Below are 14,808 nucleotides of genomic sequence, written 5' to 3' on the forward strand. Positions count from 1 at the left end.
ATATTTCTGTATTGGAAAGGACTGAGTGCAGATTTAGCCAGTGGAGTACGTGACTAAGGCGGTGTCTGTAATGGAGTTTGATATCACGACTTAGAAATGTCTTTGGTAACGAGATCTAACAAGTTATTCAACATGTCAGAATAAGAAAGACAAATGCAAAATACTCAAACCCCACCTTCCAACCTTGTCCAAAAAGCAGGTTTCCTGAGTTATCTTTTTTTTTTTTGCTGAGAAAAACACACAAACCCCTTAAATCTGGAACAACTGATGCAAAGAGCTGTTATGTCTTTTTATTAGCAAAGTCATGCACACAACTGCATCACTATAGTCTCATCGCTTTACTAATAACTGATCTGCTCTTGTGTCAAGGATTACTAGATTTCAATATAACAGGAAATAAATAGAAATTGTAAACCCCTGTGATGAAATAAGACACGGCAAACAATGTAAACTTTAAAAGCTTTATTAAACTTCAAACAACTATCTTCCTGAGAAGCCTGGAATGGTATCAAAATAAATTAACACACAATCAACTACGAAAGGCTCGACTGTGTACACAGTGTCTTTTTATGTGCACAGTACATTACATCTCCAGATTTGTTCAAACAAATACAACTGAGAAACAGCAACAGCTTTGTGGATTGAGTCACACTTAACTGTTCCTAGATCATCCTATTTTAACCTCACAGAGCCTGTGAAGTAACAGTCTAGTGACTCGGTTGTGTCACTCAGAGTAAACGCCGCCTTCTGGAGTGGGGAAAAAAAAAAGCCTTTTTTGTATCCTCAGTTGTGTCACGTTACACTGAAATGTTCTAAAATGACCAAGAGGCTTGTGTCACACTTCTTCTCTTGGCAGAGATGAAGTGTGACACACCAAAAGAATAATGGCAAGTCGAATGTGTGTGACAATTCCTTGCAGTCCAACTCTACAAACATATGTACACTTTTGCTACAATCTTTTGCCACGTTCTTCCGACAGCCCGTTGTTCAAATAGCTTGTTATGAAAGAAAGGCACATTAAGAAGCTGTTAGTTGTGTGGATTTGCTTTGACTATCGCAAACACTGTCGTGACTACATGAACATCATACGACGACTACAAGCTCATATCTACACACGGCTTGTTAAATAGTGACTATCAAATCATCCACAAATAACGTACAACTACAAGAAAAGTCACATATATTTACATACCAGAGTCCTGTAATAAACCCTACAGAATTAACAGTGGCCTGAGTGAACCTGGGTAAATAGAAGCTGTTGGAAGTCGGGGATTTCTGTCCAAACCTTTTTGTCTGCTGAGGTTGAAGAGATGAGAGGAATACAGGGGTTATTTCTCAGTTTTTGTTTTGTTGTGGGTGGTGTACTTTTAAGGCACAGAGGGGAAAAAAGATGGAGGTGGGGAGAGATCCTACTGGTTTGAATAACCCAATTTCCCAGCCCCACTGCCTATTCTCAGTTGACTGGCTAGCCTATATTTAGCCTGTAAACATCCACATGCATCCACATGATCTTGACACACAGTCAACATAGACTCAAGGATACTCTCTTCTGTAAGAGAGCATTTATAGAAGAGGAATTTGGTTTTTAGTTCAGCTGGTGTGCGCTTTCGATTTTTGAATTTACATTTCCTCTCCAGGCAGCTTTTGACTCTTGGCTTGAGTTGTGTAATCCACCACGTACCTGCATTGTTTGAAAAATATAGAATGCATGGTTTGTTGTAAATGGACTAAAACGTAAGGAAGAGTTGGGAAAAACGTATTCACGTTCGTGCCGAGAGTGAGATGAGAAGATCAATACCACTCTCGTGTCTGTAAAGTAAATATGAACCACAGCTAAACTAAGCTAATCCTCGACAACACAGTGGATATGTGTATTCTCCAAGATGCTGAACTATTCCTTTAAGATAACTGACGATTTTTCTTGTAGAGAAAAATCTATTCTAGTCTAGTTCACACAGAGAGTGTATACTGTATGTGTGTGAGTGAGGGCACAGGGGCTGCATGATGGATGCATTCCCGAAACATTCACTGGCCATTCCCTCTTGACACCCCACTCTGATTCCACCAATCAGGATTCCCTACGAGATTCCAGCCAACCTCTTTTTTTTTTTTTTAAGGCCGTGATCTCATGTAACACAACATTGCTTTCACCTCTCGGGTTTGCTCTCTCGGGGCCAAAGTTTCCCACAGTCGAGGGGTCAGTGTCAAGGCTGTGTGAAAAAGAATTGACACTACTGCGACAGTATGTGGGTTAAAATTTATAATGGCGACCAAATGGCCACGAGGAGGAAAACAATTTGACAGATTGTCAGGTCAACATCAGAAATCACACTGATCCTGCTGTTTCGGTCTTATCAGAATGTTATGGAAGGTAGAGGGTGCTACTTTGCTTGCGAGTACAAATAATAAAAAAAAAAGAGAAAATAGTGGAAAATCAGGCCTGGAGAGCTGGTTTTTAGCATCATGGTGGAAAGGATATTTTTGAACATGATCTATTTCCAGGGTCCCTGGATGGATGATGGACTAAGGTTGACATTTGATCTGAAGGCTGTACAGTCTTTTGGGGCTGATTGCAGAAGAGGTAGAGGTCAAGGGTCCAGCTTAGATGACCTCCCTGCTGTTGCGAACGGCACAGCAGAGCACCATACTGAAGATCATCCCAATGATCTGTTGGGACGAAACACATTTTGAACAAAATCGTTCTCGCTCGCAATGTGTGCGTATTTGCGTGTGTGTTTTCAAGTCTTCTCGGACGCCGACTCACCATGACTCCAGCGATGCCGATGCCCACGTATCCAATGATGTAGAGTTTACTGTTGAAGAACTCCTTGATGCCTGTCTCACAGTCCTGCAGACCAAAGATAAGAGGAATCAAGCAGTGTCAAGTTGTCGTGAACCAGGATGATTTGTATGACGCCGTGACTCATTAGAGGGGCAGAATTTGAGTCTGGAGCTGGTGTCAGATCTTACCTTAGTATCTGTTGCGAGTTCAAGACAGGGGCTTTCTATGGTCCCACAACAGTTCAGCTGAAAGGGGAAAGAAAAACACAATATGAAGCATGAGCAAACAGTTTTTATAATGCATTTTCTATGCATTAAGAAAAAAGTGTTGCTCCAAATATTTGATTTGATACTTACTACTTTCTGGTATGAGATGATCAATGTGCTGTTATTGTTTTCATTGTAGGTCGTTGTGTAGAAGGTCTGAACGTCTTTGATAATCTGTGTGATAGTGGATAGTGAATGATGTGGTGCCATTAGGATTCATTAAACTCAATTTACTACTTAAGCTATCAAATATTTAATGTACCTTGTCCTTGTTTAAGAATCCAAACACCCCTGCTGCCACCTCCGCACCAAAGATGATCAACAGACAGGCAAAGAACTGAAGAAATCCACAGAAACAATAAAGAGGGACAATACATAGGAAGGTGAAATATATGTCAACTTAAAGATAATTAAAAGGTATCTAACTAAGACAAAAGCATGTCAGTTCAGATTTTGCTCTTGTGGTACGTATGCGTTTGTACTCACTGAACCCAGCAGGCATTGAGATTCCCGAACAGCTCCACAACAGCCAAAGAAACCAACCAACATCACCAGACTGCCAGCAGCTATCAGGATATAGACACCTGGAGGAAAAGAAGACACTGATGCAATTATAAACGAAAAAGCAGGACATAAAGATGTTTAAAGTCATGAGGTAAACAACCTCAAATCAGAATACCTTTTAATTTGATACACTCTATTCATCAACATCATTAAGAAATCCCAGCTTAAAACGTGCTGGTAAAAAACGATTCCCTACAACATCTCTGTTAACATGCTCAGCTTTCCCCGTCTAGTTCATCTGGCCATTATGATCCATAGCAGCGCCAGCAGAGGGAAGCATAGAGCTACAAATGTAAGTCACTATATTCTAGATTGCCGAGCAGACTAGCTGGGACGATGGTATTCACATTTAAGAATGTGCTATTTCTGTGGTTAGTGCTTAGATCATTTTTTTTTTTTTTTTTTTAGGAGTGGACCCGCTTATTATGCCTTTTAATTGTGTCCTCATTTGAGATGCCTCGTTGCCAACAGCCTTATTTAAGAGAAGCTCCAAGTGGGACCTCCTTAGATGCCCTGATCTCCCATCAACCCACTCATTGGGAAACAGCACTCATACAGGTGGGGTCTGTTGCCAGGCGACAGCTCTGCAGAGGATGGGGTGAGTGAGGACGCGTCAGCCCCTAAGGTGATACGTGCTTAGATGGAAACAGGAGAGGAAGACCGTTTATAGGATCCCTGATGTGCCAACAAAAAAGACTTGGATGTGACACAATAATTGAGTTGGGCGCGTCATTTGTTTTGTTTGTTAGGAAGGAGAGTTTAGCTGCCGCCTTAAACTTGCTCTCCCTGCGGTCCGCGAGCTGTCTGTTCTGTGTGTGCGCACTGAAAAAAAAAAAAAAATCCGGAGTTCATACACAGCCAATCGGCGACAGGGTCGTTTGTAGTCGTGCACAAGACGGGGTCGTGGTCCATGGATGTGTAAAGAGAAAGGCAGTGGGAGCGAGAGGAACAGTACATAATGGTTGGAGGACTTTGTCTGGCTCCATCTTTAAGGCGTCTAACGATCAATTAGCCTGCTGATCAGCTTTTAACTTATCGCAGCTGGTGACAAGTAATGCCGCTGCATTCACAAACTGAAAGGGACGCTGTTTCTCTACTTGGTTTTCCCTTCAGCGCTCCGTCTGAAGTTGTTTGTCATGTTCTTATAGCAACTGTTGAGCGCTCTCAGCTGTGTCTGTGGGGACAGCGCACTCAATGTCAAAGCCATGTGCAGCACTATACTCTGAGAGGACCTGACGTCAAGAAGCCCCCCCCCCCACATCCTCAGTCAAACCGCATAGACACCTGAGTCTTAGTTCACATACAAACGCACAGAAACATGGAAATACCTTGAAGGTATTAAAGGCTTTTGTAAGAGAAAAAACTCTCACCAACATCACACAACCGTATCAGTTCTAAACTGGCTTCAGATAGAAGAGAATACAGTAAACATCAGGAGGAGGATGGTTTAGTCTGGAGATTGTTAGAATAACTGACATTATATCACACTGATTGCTGTGATCAGAGAGAGGATGTGGAAGAATAGTCCTACACAAGAAAACCAAGCACCTCTTTCTTTTCCCTTTTTGTTTGTCATTTCAATTGACGTCCCACGTTGTTTTTCCTTCAAACCTTTGCCACGGATCCCCATCTGTTTCTATGAGTGACCTCTTCCAAATGCTCTTTTAACTGTCCCAACGCTCAGTGTCTCCTCCTCCGTCTCTTTCCATGTGGGCAGGGTGTCTGATTGAAAGGTGGTTCGCAGCCCTGTGGTTTCTCTCATGCATTTAAGCTCCATGTACAGCAGTCATTTCCTGTTATTCACACTCATCTCCACCGCGAAAGAAGCAGACGCTAATAATACAAAAAAAGCATGAGAGCATGTTGCATTCTGACATTTCACCGTGCATGGCAAACTTGGTGAGACACCCATCAAACTATGACACTCACAACACTTTCGCATTCACGCACAACAAGCCTGACTTGCGTAGAAGCACTCAGTACTTCCCCCTTAAAACACAATTTCTGTGTGTGTGTGTGTGCGTGTGGGCTTTTATATGTGCTTGTGGAGTGTGTATTTGTGTGTATGTGATGTGCATGGAGGCCCGTGGAAGGAATATCCAAAGAAACAGACCTTCATTCACAGGCAAAGGGAGTTGCACTGAAACTTGTGATCAAACATATTTAAAGCCAAAAACATGACATTTTGATATGTTTATGGTACTAATGTGTGTCTAGCATACTATTTAAAAATTGTATTACGTTACTTATTTGCAAAGTTCATGGATTGATTTGAAAAGACACAATAGTGTCATGATGTGATACGTTTTCAATGCTGCAAAAATAAGGAGATTTTAATTTTTCCATTCCTAATATCAGTCAACATAAAGGTCTAACGGCTGATACTACTTTCCGTGACCCACTTAGAGTGGTTTCTGAGCAACATAAAATAGACACAAAACAATATACAATTACTAGCAACAACAACACTTACAGCATGTTCCTACACACCTACACTGTGTGTACATTGAGGTGTGTGATGGTACTCACCAATGAAGAAAGTGTCTGGAGCCTTGTCAACATTGAGAAGAGACACAGTTTCTGGATCGAAGCGCAGCCACAGTCCCACTGCCAGAACAAACGATCCCATCAACTGCAGAGAGAGAAGCGAGACGGACTTGTAATAAGCTACATAATGACCACTTATTTCAGACAAAATGCATTGAACAACAAATACAGGACCTCTGTAGACAAGTAGTCCACAGTCATGCGCTGTCGAGACTCATGCAGGCTTTAATTGTAACTGAACCCTAATAAATACCAACTATAGATATAAGGATTGCTGAAATGTCACATGGTTGCAGACGGTCCTCAATACGGTCAGTAAAGTAGAGAATCAATGTTCTTGGTTTCGGCATTCATCACAGGTGAGAGACTCTTTTCACCCAAATCACAAGAGCGTAAGTGCATGATTTTCAGGCCTTCAGAGGGCTTGTTCTTTTGCTCTCCCTAAATGGAGTTTTCCACATAAAGCAAATGGTGCTGTGGAGTTTCCACTCCGACCCTCCACCCTTTGCACGTCGGCAACAGGAGCATAATCTCTGTAAGAGTTGTTGGGCTGAAATGGAATGATTTTTTTTTTTTGTCAAACCAAATGGTATGAATACTTGTCAGTATCATGGGTGAATCATTTATGTGTTCTAGATTCCCAGCGAAATGTTAACTTTGAAAGAACCCTTAGTGATTTTTGGCGTCCCAGTAGGGAGAAAATGACCCGCTTGGCTGCGGGCAGCAGTGTGGCATCTTGAGCTTAAACAGGCTCTCCTGTTTGTTTGGAAATGTGGCTACATGTTGCTCATAGTTTCCTTCATCTAAACCACCATCAGCATACATTGAACTACTCCCTGCAATGGTCTTGCAAACTCACTGCAACAAAAAAAACTTTAATTCTCTTAAGTGGTTCAAAAGTTGAAGACCTTGAAGCAAACGCTTTTGTTTTCAAGAGATCTGAGATGCTCTCAAGGACAGAGACTGTGGTGGGCGCACCACTGATAGATCAATACTGAGAGGTTTTAATGATCACTGAGCCCATGGCCCCCTGAGGATTATGGAGTCTAAAAACCTTTTCCGAGCTGAGCTTCAAAACAACACAGTGTGTGTGTGTGTCTGTGTGCAGAGAAATAAAATGATTTGTCTAAATGGAGAGTATTAAGGAGTGCTTGTCACATGGTCTCTCTGTGTCCTAGATATCAGATTTTATGTAGTGTGACTATTTGTTTCTGTGTCCTCTGGCTCTGTTACGTGAATTTATTTAGAGAAACAAACCCCGTTCCAAAGTTCAGACAAAAACAAACCGCTCCACGTTCGTCCACTGAAATCCACTTAAAAACTCTGCACAATTTCTCTAACTTCACTTCTTTTATTCTTTATCTTCTAGCCCTCACTTTCTACACTCCTCTCCTCCTCCACTCCAGGTCCTCAAGTTATATTTTATAGTGTTGGTCTGAAGCAAAGCCAGTAGCTGAGCTGTAAAGCATCGGAATAAGACAGGTGTTGGGATGCAGGCTTCCTCCAAAACTAAGGATTTAGCGTCATGCGGGGTGATGTATGGGACAGCTGAGCTCTTGGAGTTTCAGGATTAGCAGGTCCAAAGTGATAAAGCACATTAAAGTGAAGGCTGCAGATATGTAGACTTACTGAACCAGGCTGGATTAGTGCGTAGAGGGGCTCTGGATCTATTTAACCCTGGTATTTGTCGGAGCACCCGGTGGTGCGACGGTGTTGTTGGAGGTGTGAGGCGAGGACTGCTGCCCGCTGAATCGTGTGGAAATGCACACGGCGCTAAGAGTTGCTGTTGTCCCAAGCTAGGTCGTGTTAGTGGTGTAGGAGGAGCAGATGGTTGTTTCACAATTGCAAATGAGCTCAGAGCTCAGCCCGAACCTCATTACTATCACGGCTCCATTTAAAAGCCTTTTCATGCATTGAATGGCTACCACACTGAAAGTTCTCATTTTAGAAAAAAGGCATCCAACACTGCAGGCAGTAGCTGACATATTAAGCACGCTCTCAGCTCTGGCACTCACACAGTCATCCCAAAGGTCCCATTAACCCCCTCACTGCTTACACCCCCCCCCCCCACCCCCACCACTTCGTCTGCCATCATTACCCCGTCTGACACCAGACACACCCCTCCCCTCCCTTCTCTCGGCCCCTCTGCCTCTCAAATCTACCAGCCCGCCCCCTGACTTATCTCCATGTATACCCCTCCTCTACCCTCTCGCCCCCCCCCCCTCCCTCCAAACCTCACCCAAAGGACAAAGACCCACTGTCTCCCTGGGACTATACGTTTTGGCGCACAATAGGAGGGCAACAGACGGACACAATGAAAGAGAGAATGAAAGAGGGGAAGGGAGAAAGGGAAAGAGAGTGTAAGTCGTTAGACGACCCGTCATCTTTTCTCTTTGCCTGCGGACATGGAAGACAGAAGCATCTTATTCAGAGACAACGTTGAAACTCCAACCTGTGGCCTGTGTAGGCCCTGTATGGCGTATGTGTCTCTAAAACGCAGATGGAAGTTAGAATGGCAGAGTTACCTTACAGCCGCTCTCTATCCTATAACACCTTGGAAGATAGTTTATACGACTGGATATTTCTAGACGGGGGCGGAAAGCTCACTGTCGTAGCTTTATTGAGGTTCTTTTACACTAACAAGGCCTACTTTTTTAACAGGGCAGTTAAATAGTGTTTTTGTTTCCATGAAACGGGGGCTGATCTGACACAGGACTGTGGTCTTGGTCAGAGACAGTCTGAGCCATTAACCACTTTCTAGGTTAGACCTTATTTTCAGGAATAAACTAAAAAGCAGTACACAAAAGCAAAACATCGGTGGACTACTTTAAACCGAGCAGTAATTGTTGAGTGATTTAGTCTGACATATGTTTGGGAAAACATATGCAAGCGCACATTAAAAAAGATAGGCAGAGGGAAAGTGTAAATAGGAGGGGGATCATTATGGAGTAAATCCTATTGTACTCTATTGCCACAGGGCGAGGGGAGTGTGGTGGCACACATCAACCTCCGCAACACAGACTAGTGCGTTTGTGTCGTGGTTTTAGGGTTGTTGTTTTAGTTTGTTTCCTGTTTTCGTCCGCCCCGCCCTTATGACTTTCACCTGTTCCTCGTCATTCTTGCTGTGACCCGACCCTTGTTATCTGCCTCCTTTCCTGCCTGACGCTCGCACTCTTAGTCTGTGAGCTATTTTTGTTGTGTTAAAATGTCATCGCTGAATCTGCAAGTCTCTGCGTCTGCATTCGGGTTCCTTCCCGCCTGTTCTGCTCTAGCAGCCGTGACAGTTTGTAGGGCTGAATATTGGGATAATATATACTGCCAATACTGATTTGTGAATTCGGTGCATTTTACCAGAAATCTTCAAAATGTTGGGACGCCTCTTCACAATAAGCATCCACTCTGTGTGTCAATTTTGATCGTGAAATTCTTTCTTACAATAGATAAATCCATCTTTTTATCCTGTCTTACCTCATTGTTTAAAACAATATCTTAATTTTCTTGAAAATAAACATCTCAGCTGTTTGATTTGGGGAAAGTCCAAGACATGAACTTGGACTTGCCCCAAAACTGTTTCAAACTGCGACCGTATTACGGGAGAAAACGTTTTCTTCGAAAGATAATTTAAAATGCTGTTCAGTTGGGAGTGTAATTTTGGAGACGAGGTTGCTCATTTCAGCCCTCTGAACTCTCACTCGAGAGGTAAGATGTTGGCTCTACAGCTGCCGTATGAGAAAACACAATTACCTTTTTTACTTGGACAAAAGAATTGAATGGTATACAGACAATAGGGGTCGGTCCCAAAGTGTGTCATATCGGTTGTTGTTGACTAGTAGAAGGAACACTGGGATATTTCACACACATCACGAGTAAGCAACGCTTGCCCCTCACTGCTAACCTCCCAGGCTTTTTGACTAAATAGGGCAGTCAGTGAACTACAGCACACAAACACAGGCCAGACAAGCCGGCAAGGTATTGATGTTCCGTTGTAAGCTGTTGTATTTGGAGCTATCAGCGTAACATATACAACAGTGTGGCCTGCATTACATTGACGGTTCGGTATTGGAGCCCCGCAGGAATCTCACTACATCATGCTGTGACAGGGAGTCATCGAGACTCATAAACACATAGCCACTTTGTACGCATTGAGCGATGAGCATGTTTTGTGTGTGCTAAATGAGGATGGTTGGATGACGCTCTTAATTATTCTGGAAAAAAACACAACTTCATTTTGTGTTTTAAGTGTGCGAGTGTCAGCATGTCTCACAGCATGTCCCACTACAGTAAGTGTTGAAGAGCCACCGGCCTGTCTCTGCTCTTCTGTCCACTCATGGAGGGGGGGGGGGGGGGGGGGGGGATTTGAAGGGAAACATATCTGCCCCTCCTCCACACACACTCTTCTCTCATCATCTCTCACTCCACCATCAACAGAGGGGGGGGGGGGGGGGGTGACAGAGAGTGTTCACTGTTCATTGGCAGCTGAAAAAGTGCAGGGAATGTGCAGAACTCGCATGCAGTCAGCACCAAAAAGTGGAGGAGCACCCATATTGGTGTTTCTGTGCGACATGGAACACACACACACGCACATCCACAGAATATCCCGCTATCCTCATACCGATCTGACTTTCTCTCTTTATCTGGGTCAGCTGTCCCTCTTTTGCCATGTGAGCGCGCACACACGCACATTAATATCCCTCTCAATCTCCCAATGACCCTTTTCCCTCCTCTCACATTTGCTGTCTTCCTTTCTCTGTTTTTCATGAACAGGTCTGTTTCCACCTGTCTGTCACCTCTCATAATTCACCTCTCATTCAGTCAGATGTACTGAGAAAAAAAAAAAAGGAGATTTCAGCAACAGCCACACCCATCCTGGAAGTGTAAATAGCCGGTAAGAGGAGATAGGATAACTTAATGATTGGACCGGTGGGGTCGCTGCATTAAGGGCTCCGGCAGCCCTGATGCTTAGCCAGGCAGGAGCAGCGCACTGAAGTTATGCTGCTATTGTCCCGCTGTCACAATGGATCCATTCACGCTGCACTCAGCGCCTGATCCACTCCACAGATGCTTGTTGGAAAATCTTTCTCTCTCTCTCTCTCACACACACACACACACACACACACACACACACGCACACACACACACACACACGCACACAGGAGCGTCCCCTCTGTGGAGTGAGAACAGTGGAACAAAACATATCCCAAAGTGCACTGTTACACACACACACACACACACACACACAAACACACAAGGTTATCCAGTAACTACTTGTAGATCTTAAATTAGAATGTTCATTTATAGTATGCAGTGAATGGACTTAACAGGGATGGCAGGGTTTAAGGAGGGACATGTGCAAAGCATGTGTGCAGGACACACAAACAGACACGCAGCTTTCACATCCACCACAGTTGTCTTGAGCAAAGTGGCTCTTTTGTGCCTCCATCTGAGTGCTGCTTTCTAAAAAAGAAGAGCAGTTGAGCTGAGCTTGTGCTCCGAGGTGGTCGTAACTTTTATCAATCACCTCTGCAGCTCTGTTTGTTAATGTGGCGCAGGGAGCCGACTGCTGAGTTTTGTTTTCCATGCTTTCTCTCAATCTCTCCCCCTTCTCTCTGTCTTTTCATTCAGCCTTCCTTTCAAAAACACGCTTCCCCGGGAAAATGAGGGCGGGTTTTTTCCTCTGTGGAAAATCTGATTTGAACCCGGTGGAGACAAAACTAGGAACCTCAAGCTGTCACCGTTTCCGCACCACGCAGGGTAAACCCACGCCGGATGGTCAGCAACTAAATAAAGCACACAAGGAAAGCGAAAACGGGAAAACAATCGAAGCATCGGTACTGAAATAACACGTGGGGGTGTGCACGTCAGCTTTGCAGCACTGTGAGTAGTCTGCACTGCTGCACTTGCTCCGTGTTCGTTTACGCACGCCTCGCATAACATCGCCACACACGCACTCACACGCACTTACCCAGAAGATGAAGTTGAACACGAACAAAAGGTATTTGACACATTTCATTCCTCCTTCCACCTTCGACATCTTGGCTGGATGGTTGTTGCCTTTATTCCCGCAAAATGCTCTGACGGTTGTGTTGGCTCCGCGCAGTGTGACAATAACGGTCTCAACACTTGTGTGTTCTCTCTCTCTCTCTCTCTCTCTCTCTCTCTCTCGCTCGCTCTCTCTCTCTCTCTCTCTCTCTCTCTCTCTCTCTCTCTCTCTCTCTCTCTCTCTCTCTCTCTCTCTCTTTCCAGACCGCCCCTTCCAACAAAGCAGAGAGGGGCTGAAGGGGGTACCGAGACTACAAGATGAAGAATTAGCAACAAAAAGCCACCATTTACCTATTAGCTGATATTCACTTTGTGTTCATTATGTCCTTTTTGTATTTCAATTGTATTTAAGTGGTAAAATCTTACCGAAAAAAGAGATTAACACAAGAAGAAAACAGATCACCATATTGTTGTTACTGTCAGGGCTGATTGTTGTTATTAGTACAAACCACAATTTCTGTTCATGTTATGCATACTAAATATACAACTTGTAATGCTACATAATATGGCATTGTGGTTGAACTATGCTTTGCCAAAGGATATCTTTATCCCTTTGGCTCACAGTAGGATTAAATGTATCCCATAATAAGTGTAAATTAAATAAGTGTTTCATAATCAGTATATTCCCATCAAAATGTGTTTGTAGAACCACACCCTCCCATTATCCTCACACACCTTCAATATGGCAACGATAAAGAAGTAGTCAGGTACCATTCCTATACACTTACAGCATCTCTTTTACTGTGATATATAGTGGCATATTTTTCACATGCATGTCAGATTAAGACATATCAGGCTAATAATAATAAATGTCATCCTGCACATATAAAGTATGGAAACCAGCCTATTTTTATGACAGAATTACTGCAGAATTACAGCATCTCGGGAAAGCCCAGCCTCTATGAAGAAACTAGTCGGTTTGTGTTGTAATCACATCATTTTATAACAGGATTTACTCAATTTCCTTTTAAGATGGTGAGGCATTTCATAACTGAAACAGCACAATAACCTTACGCAAGCCTTTCCTGTTCATACAAACCAAGTGTCGGTGTAGCATTGTAAAGGTGTCAAAGACGTTAAAAACGCAAGCTGCCGCAAGAGAGTTGACTAAATATTTTTTTTCACAGCAGAAATCAAAGTTTACTAAAGTTCACTAAAAATCACTTGACCCGCTCATTTTAATTATTTACATTTCACTTAATTTGAAGCACAATTCACCTCTTATTCCTAAATACATTGCCCAACCTTGTGCAAAGCATCAGCTAAGTACAACCTAATTCTACCATTAGTGGAATGGAAAGAGTCGCCCCTGATGTCTTCCCTCAGTGTCATCAGTGACTGGGAGCATGAAACTCAGCAGCAACGTCATGTTCAATATAAATATTTTCCCCACAACCATGGAGAGCAGGGGGAACGTCCAAAGAGTAGTTCATTTTATCACCGGGTAATTAGGCACTGGTTAGAAAATGTCCATATAGAGGAACAAAATGGTCTGCCAAGCTTAATGCTAGAGGGAAGAAAGAGTCAGACAGGAATGACACGACAGAGAGAGAGAGAGAAGGAGAGAAGGAGAGAAGGACTAGTGTAAACGCTTAGATGATGAATTTACGTGAATAATGATCAACATTTGGCTCTTTTCACACACATGAACAGAGCCGTCTTAGACTCTCAGAACAGCAAAGTTATTGATGGAATTGTGCGGGGACAGAGGGAAAACAGACGAGGTTTAGTTTGGATGTAGTAGTTAAAAAGAGCAGTGCCATAAAAGGAAAGGCAGATAAGACTGGGACAAGAGCACTGCGTCCCCGCTTGTTGGTTGTTGTTGGCCGCCGGTGGCTCAGTTGCTATGTGGTTCCAAACATGTGAACAAGAAAAATGCGTGCAGGTCATAACCCCCATGAAGAAAGACAGCAAACGTCTGCCTGGATTGAATTGCAGCTCCAACTTGATGTTTAAACAGGTTCATCTTGGGGCTGGCGTGGTAGCTCTGTTCTTACTTGTGACCCGGACAAATTTACTACTGTAAGCGTGTTAAGAATTTGAATAAAGTCCTGGTTTTACTCCTCTCTGGAATGGGTGGCATCAGTAACAGCTCTTGTTATTGTGTTGTCTGTTACACCCATGCTTGGGGCAGGGCCCGGACCCTTTTCCCCCGGCTCTGTGGTCATTACTGATGACAGACTGTGATATCCTTTGGCTGCGAGGGTCGGTGAATTTAGTAGAATTGTTACGCTATATTAGTTGTTGAAACGCCTTGATCGTTGATTAGTTAATACAACAACAAAGTGGCAGGAGCCTTTAGCAGTGGAAGAGATTTCTATCTGTGGCAGCATACCACCATCTACTGGTCATACTGCAATCATTGACTCTGTGGCAATTTATTTTCAGTGAAAGTCATCTGAGCAGTTGTACTCTTGGTTCGTTTAGAGCTGAGTGGTACAAATGCAGGGTTTTCCAAATGAGAAGCTGTGACTTGTTTGAAGGCTCTTTGACAGTGAGTGCTATGTATTCACTGCTTTTATATCCACGCCCGTGTTTGCCTACTTGACCTGGATAACAATTTAGAAAGTATAAGAGATGGGAAGCAGATTTTGCGTCATCTTTCTCTCT

At 43.4% G+C, this 14,808-nt stretch overlaps 1 protein-coding gene across 1 annotated transcript; it reads right to left on the reverse strand.

Annotated features, from left to right (window-relative positions):
• Positions 1 to 453: 453 nt before the first annotated feature.
• On the reverse strand, positions 454 to 12,230 carry LOC306705312 (CD9 antigen-like). Its single transcript, XM_079172040.1, has 8 exons — positions 12,122 to 12,230; positions 6,142 to 6,244; positions 3,535 to 3,632; positions 3,311 to 3,385; positions 3,139 to 3,222; positions 2,971 to 3,027; positions 2,765 to 2,848; positions 454 to 2,667 (listed from the first exon to the last, which is right to left on the reverse strand). The coding sequence occupies exons 1-8, from the start codon at positions 12,188 to 12,190 to the stop codon at positions 2,602 to 2,604; spliced, it is 636 nt and encodes a 211-aa protein (XP_079028166.1). The 5' UTR covers positions 12,191 to 12,230; the 3' UTR covers positions 454 to 2,601.
• Between the last annotated feature and the right edge of the window lie 2,578 nt (positions 12,231 to 14,808).

The sequence above is a fragment of the Pholis gunnellus genome (genome assembly GCF_910591455.1).
Source record: "Pholis gunnellus genome assembly, chromosome: 2".
Classification (NCBI taxonomy): domain Eukaryota; kingdom Metazoa; phylum Chordata; class Actinopteri; order Perciformes; family Pholidae; genus Pholis; species Pholis gunnellus.

What these genes read in the sequence shown, in the direction of transcription:
- LOC306705312 (XM_079172040.1), bottom strand. Translation starts at nt 12,190, where the DNA reads ATGTCGAAGGTGGAAGGAGGAATGAAATGTGTCAAATACCTTTTGTTC. An exon ending in TCATCTCATACCAGAAAGTA is followed by an intron (nt 3,028 to 3,138) that starts GTAAGTATCAAA and finishes TTCCCCTTTCAG; the next exon opens with CTGAACTGTTGTGGGACCAT. An exon ending in TCGGCATCGCTGGAGTCATG is followed by an intron (nt 2,668 to 2,764) that starts GTGAGTCGGCGT and finishes TCGTCCCAACAG; the next exon opens with ATCATTGGGATGATCTTCAG.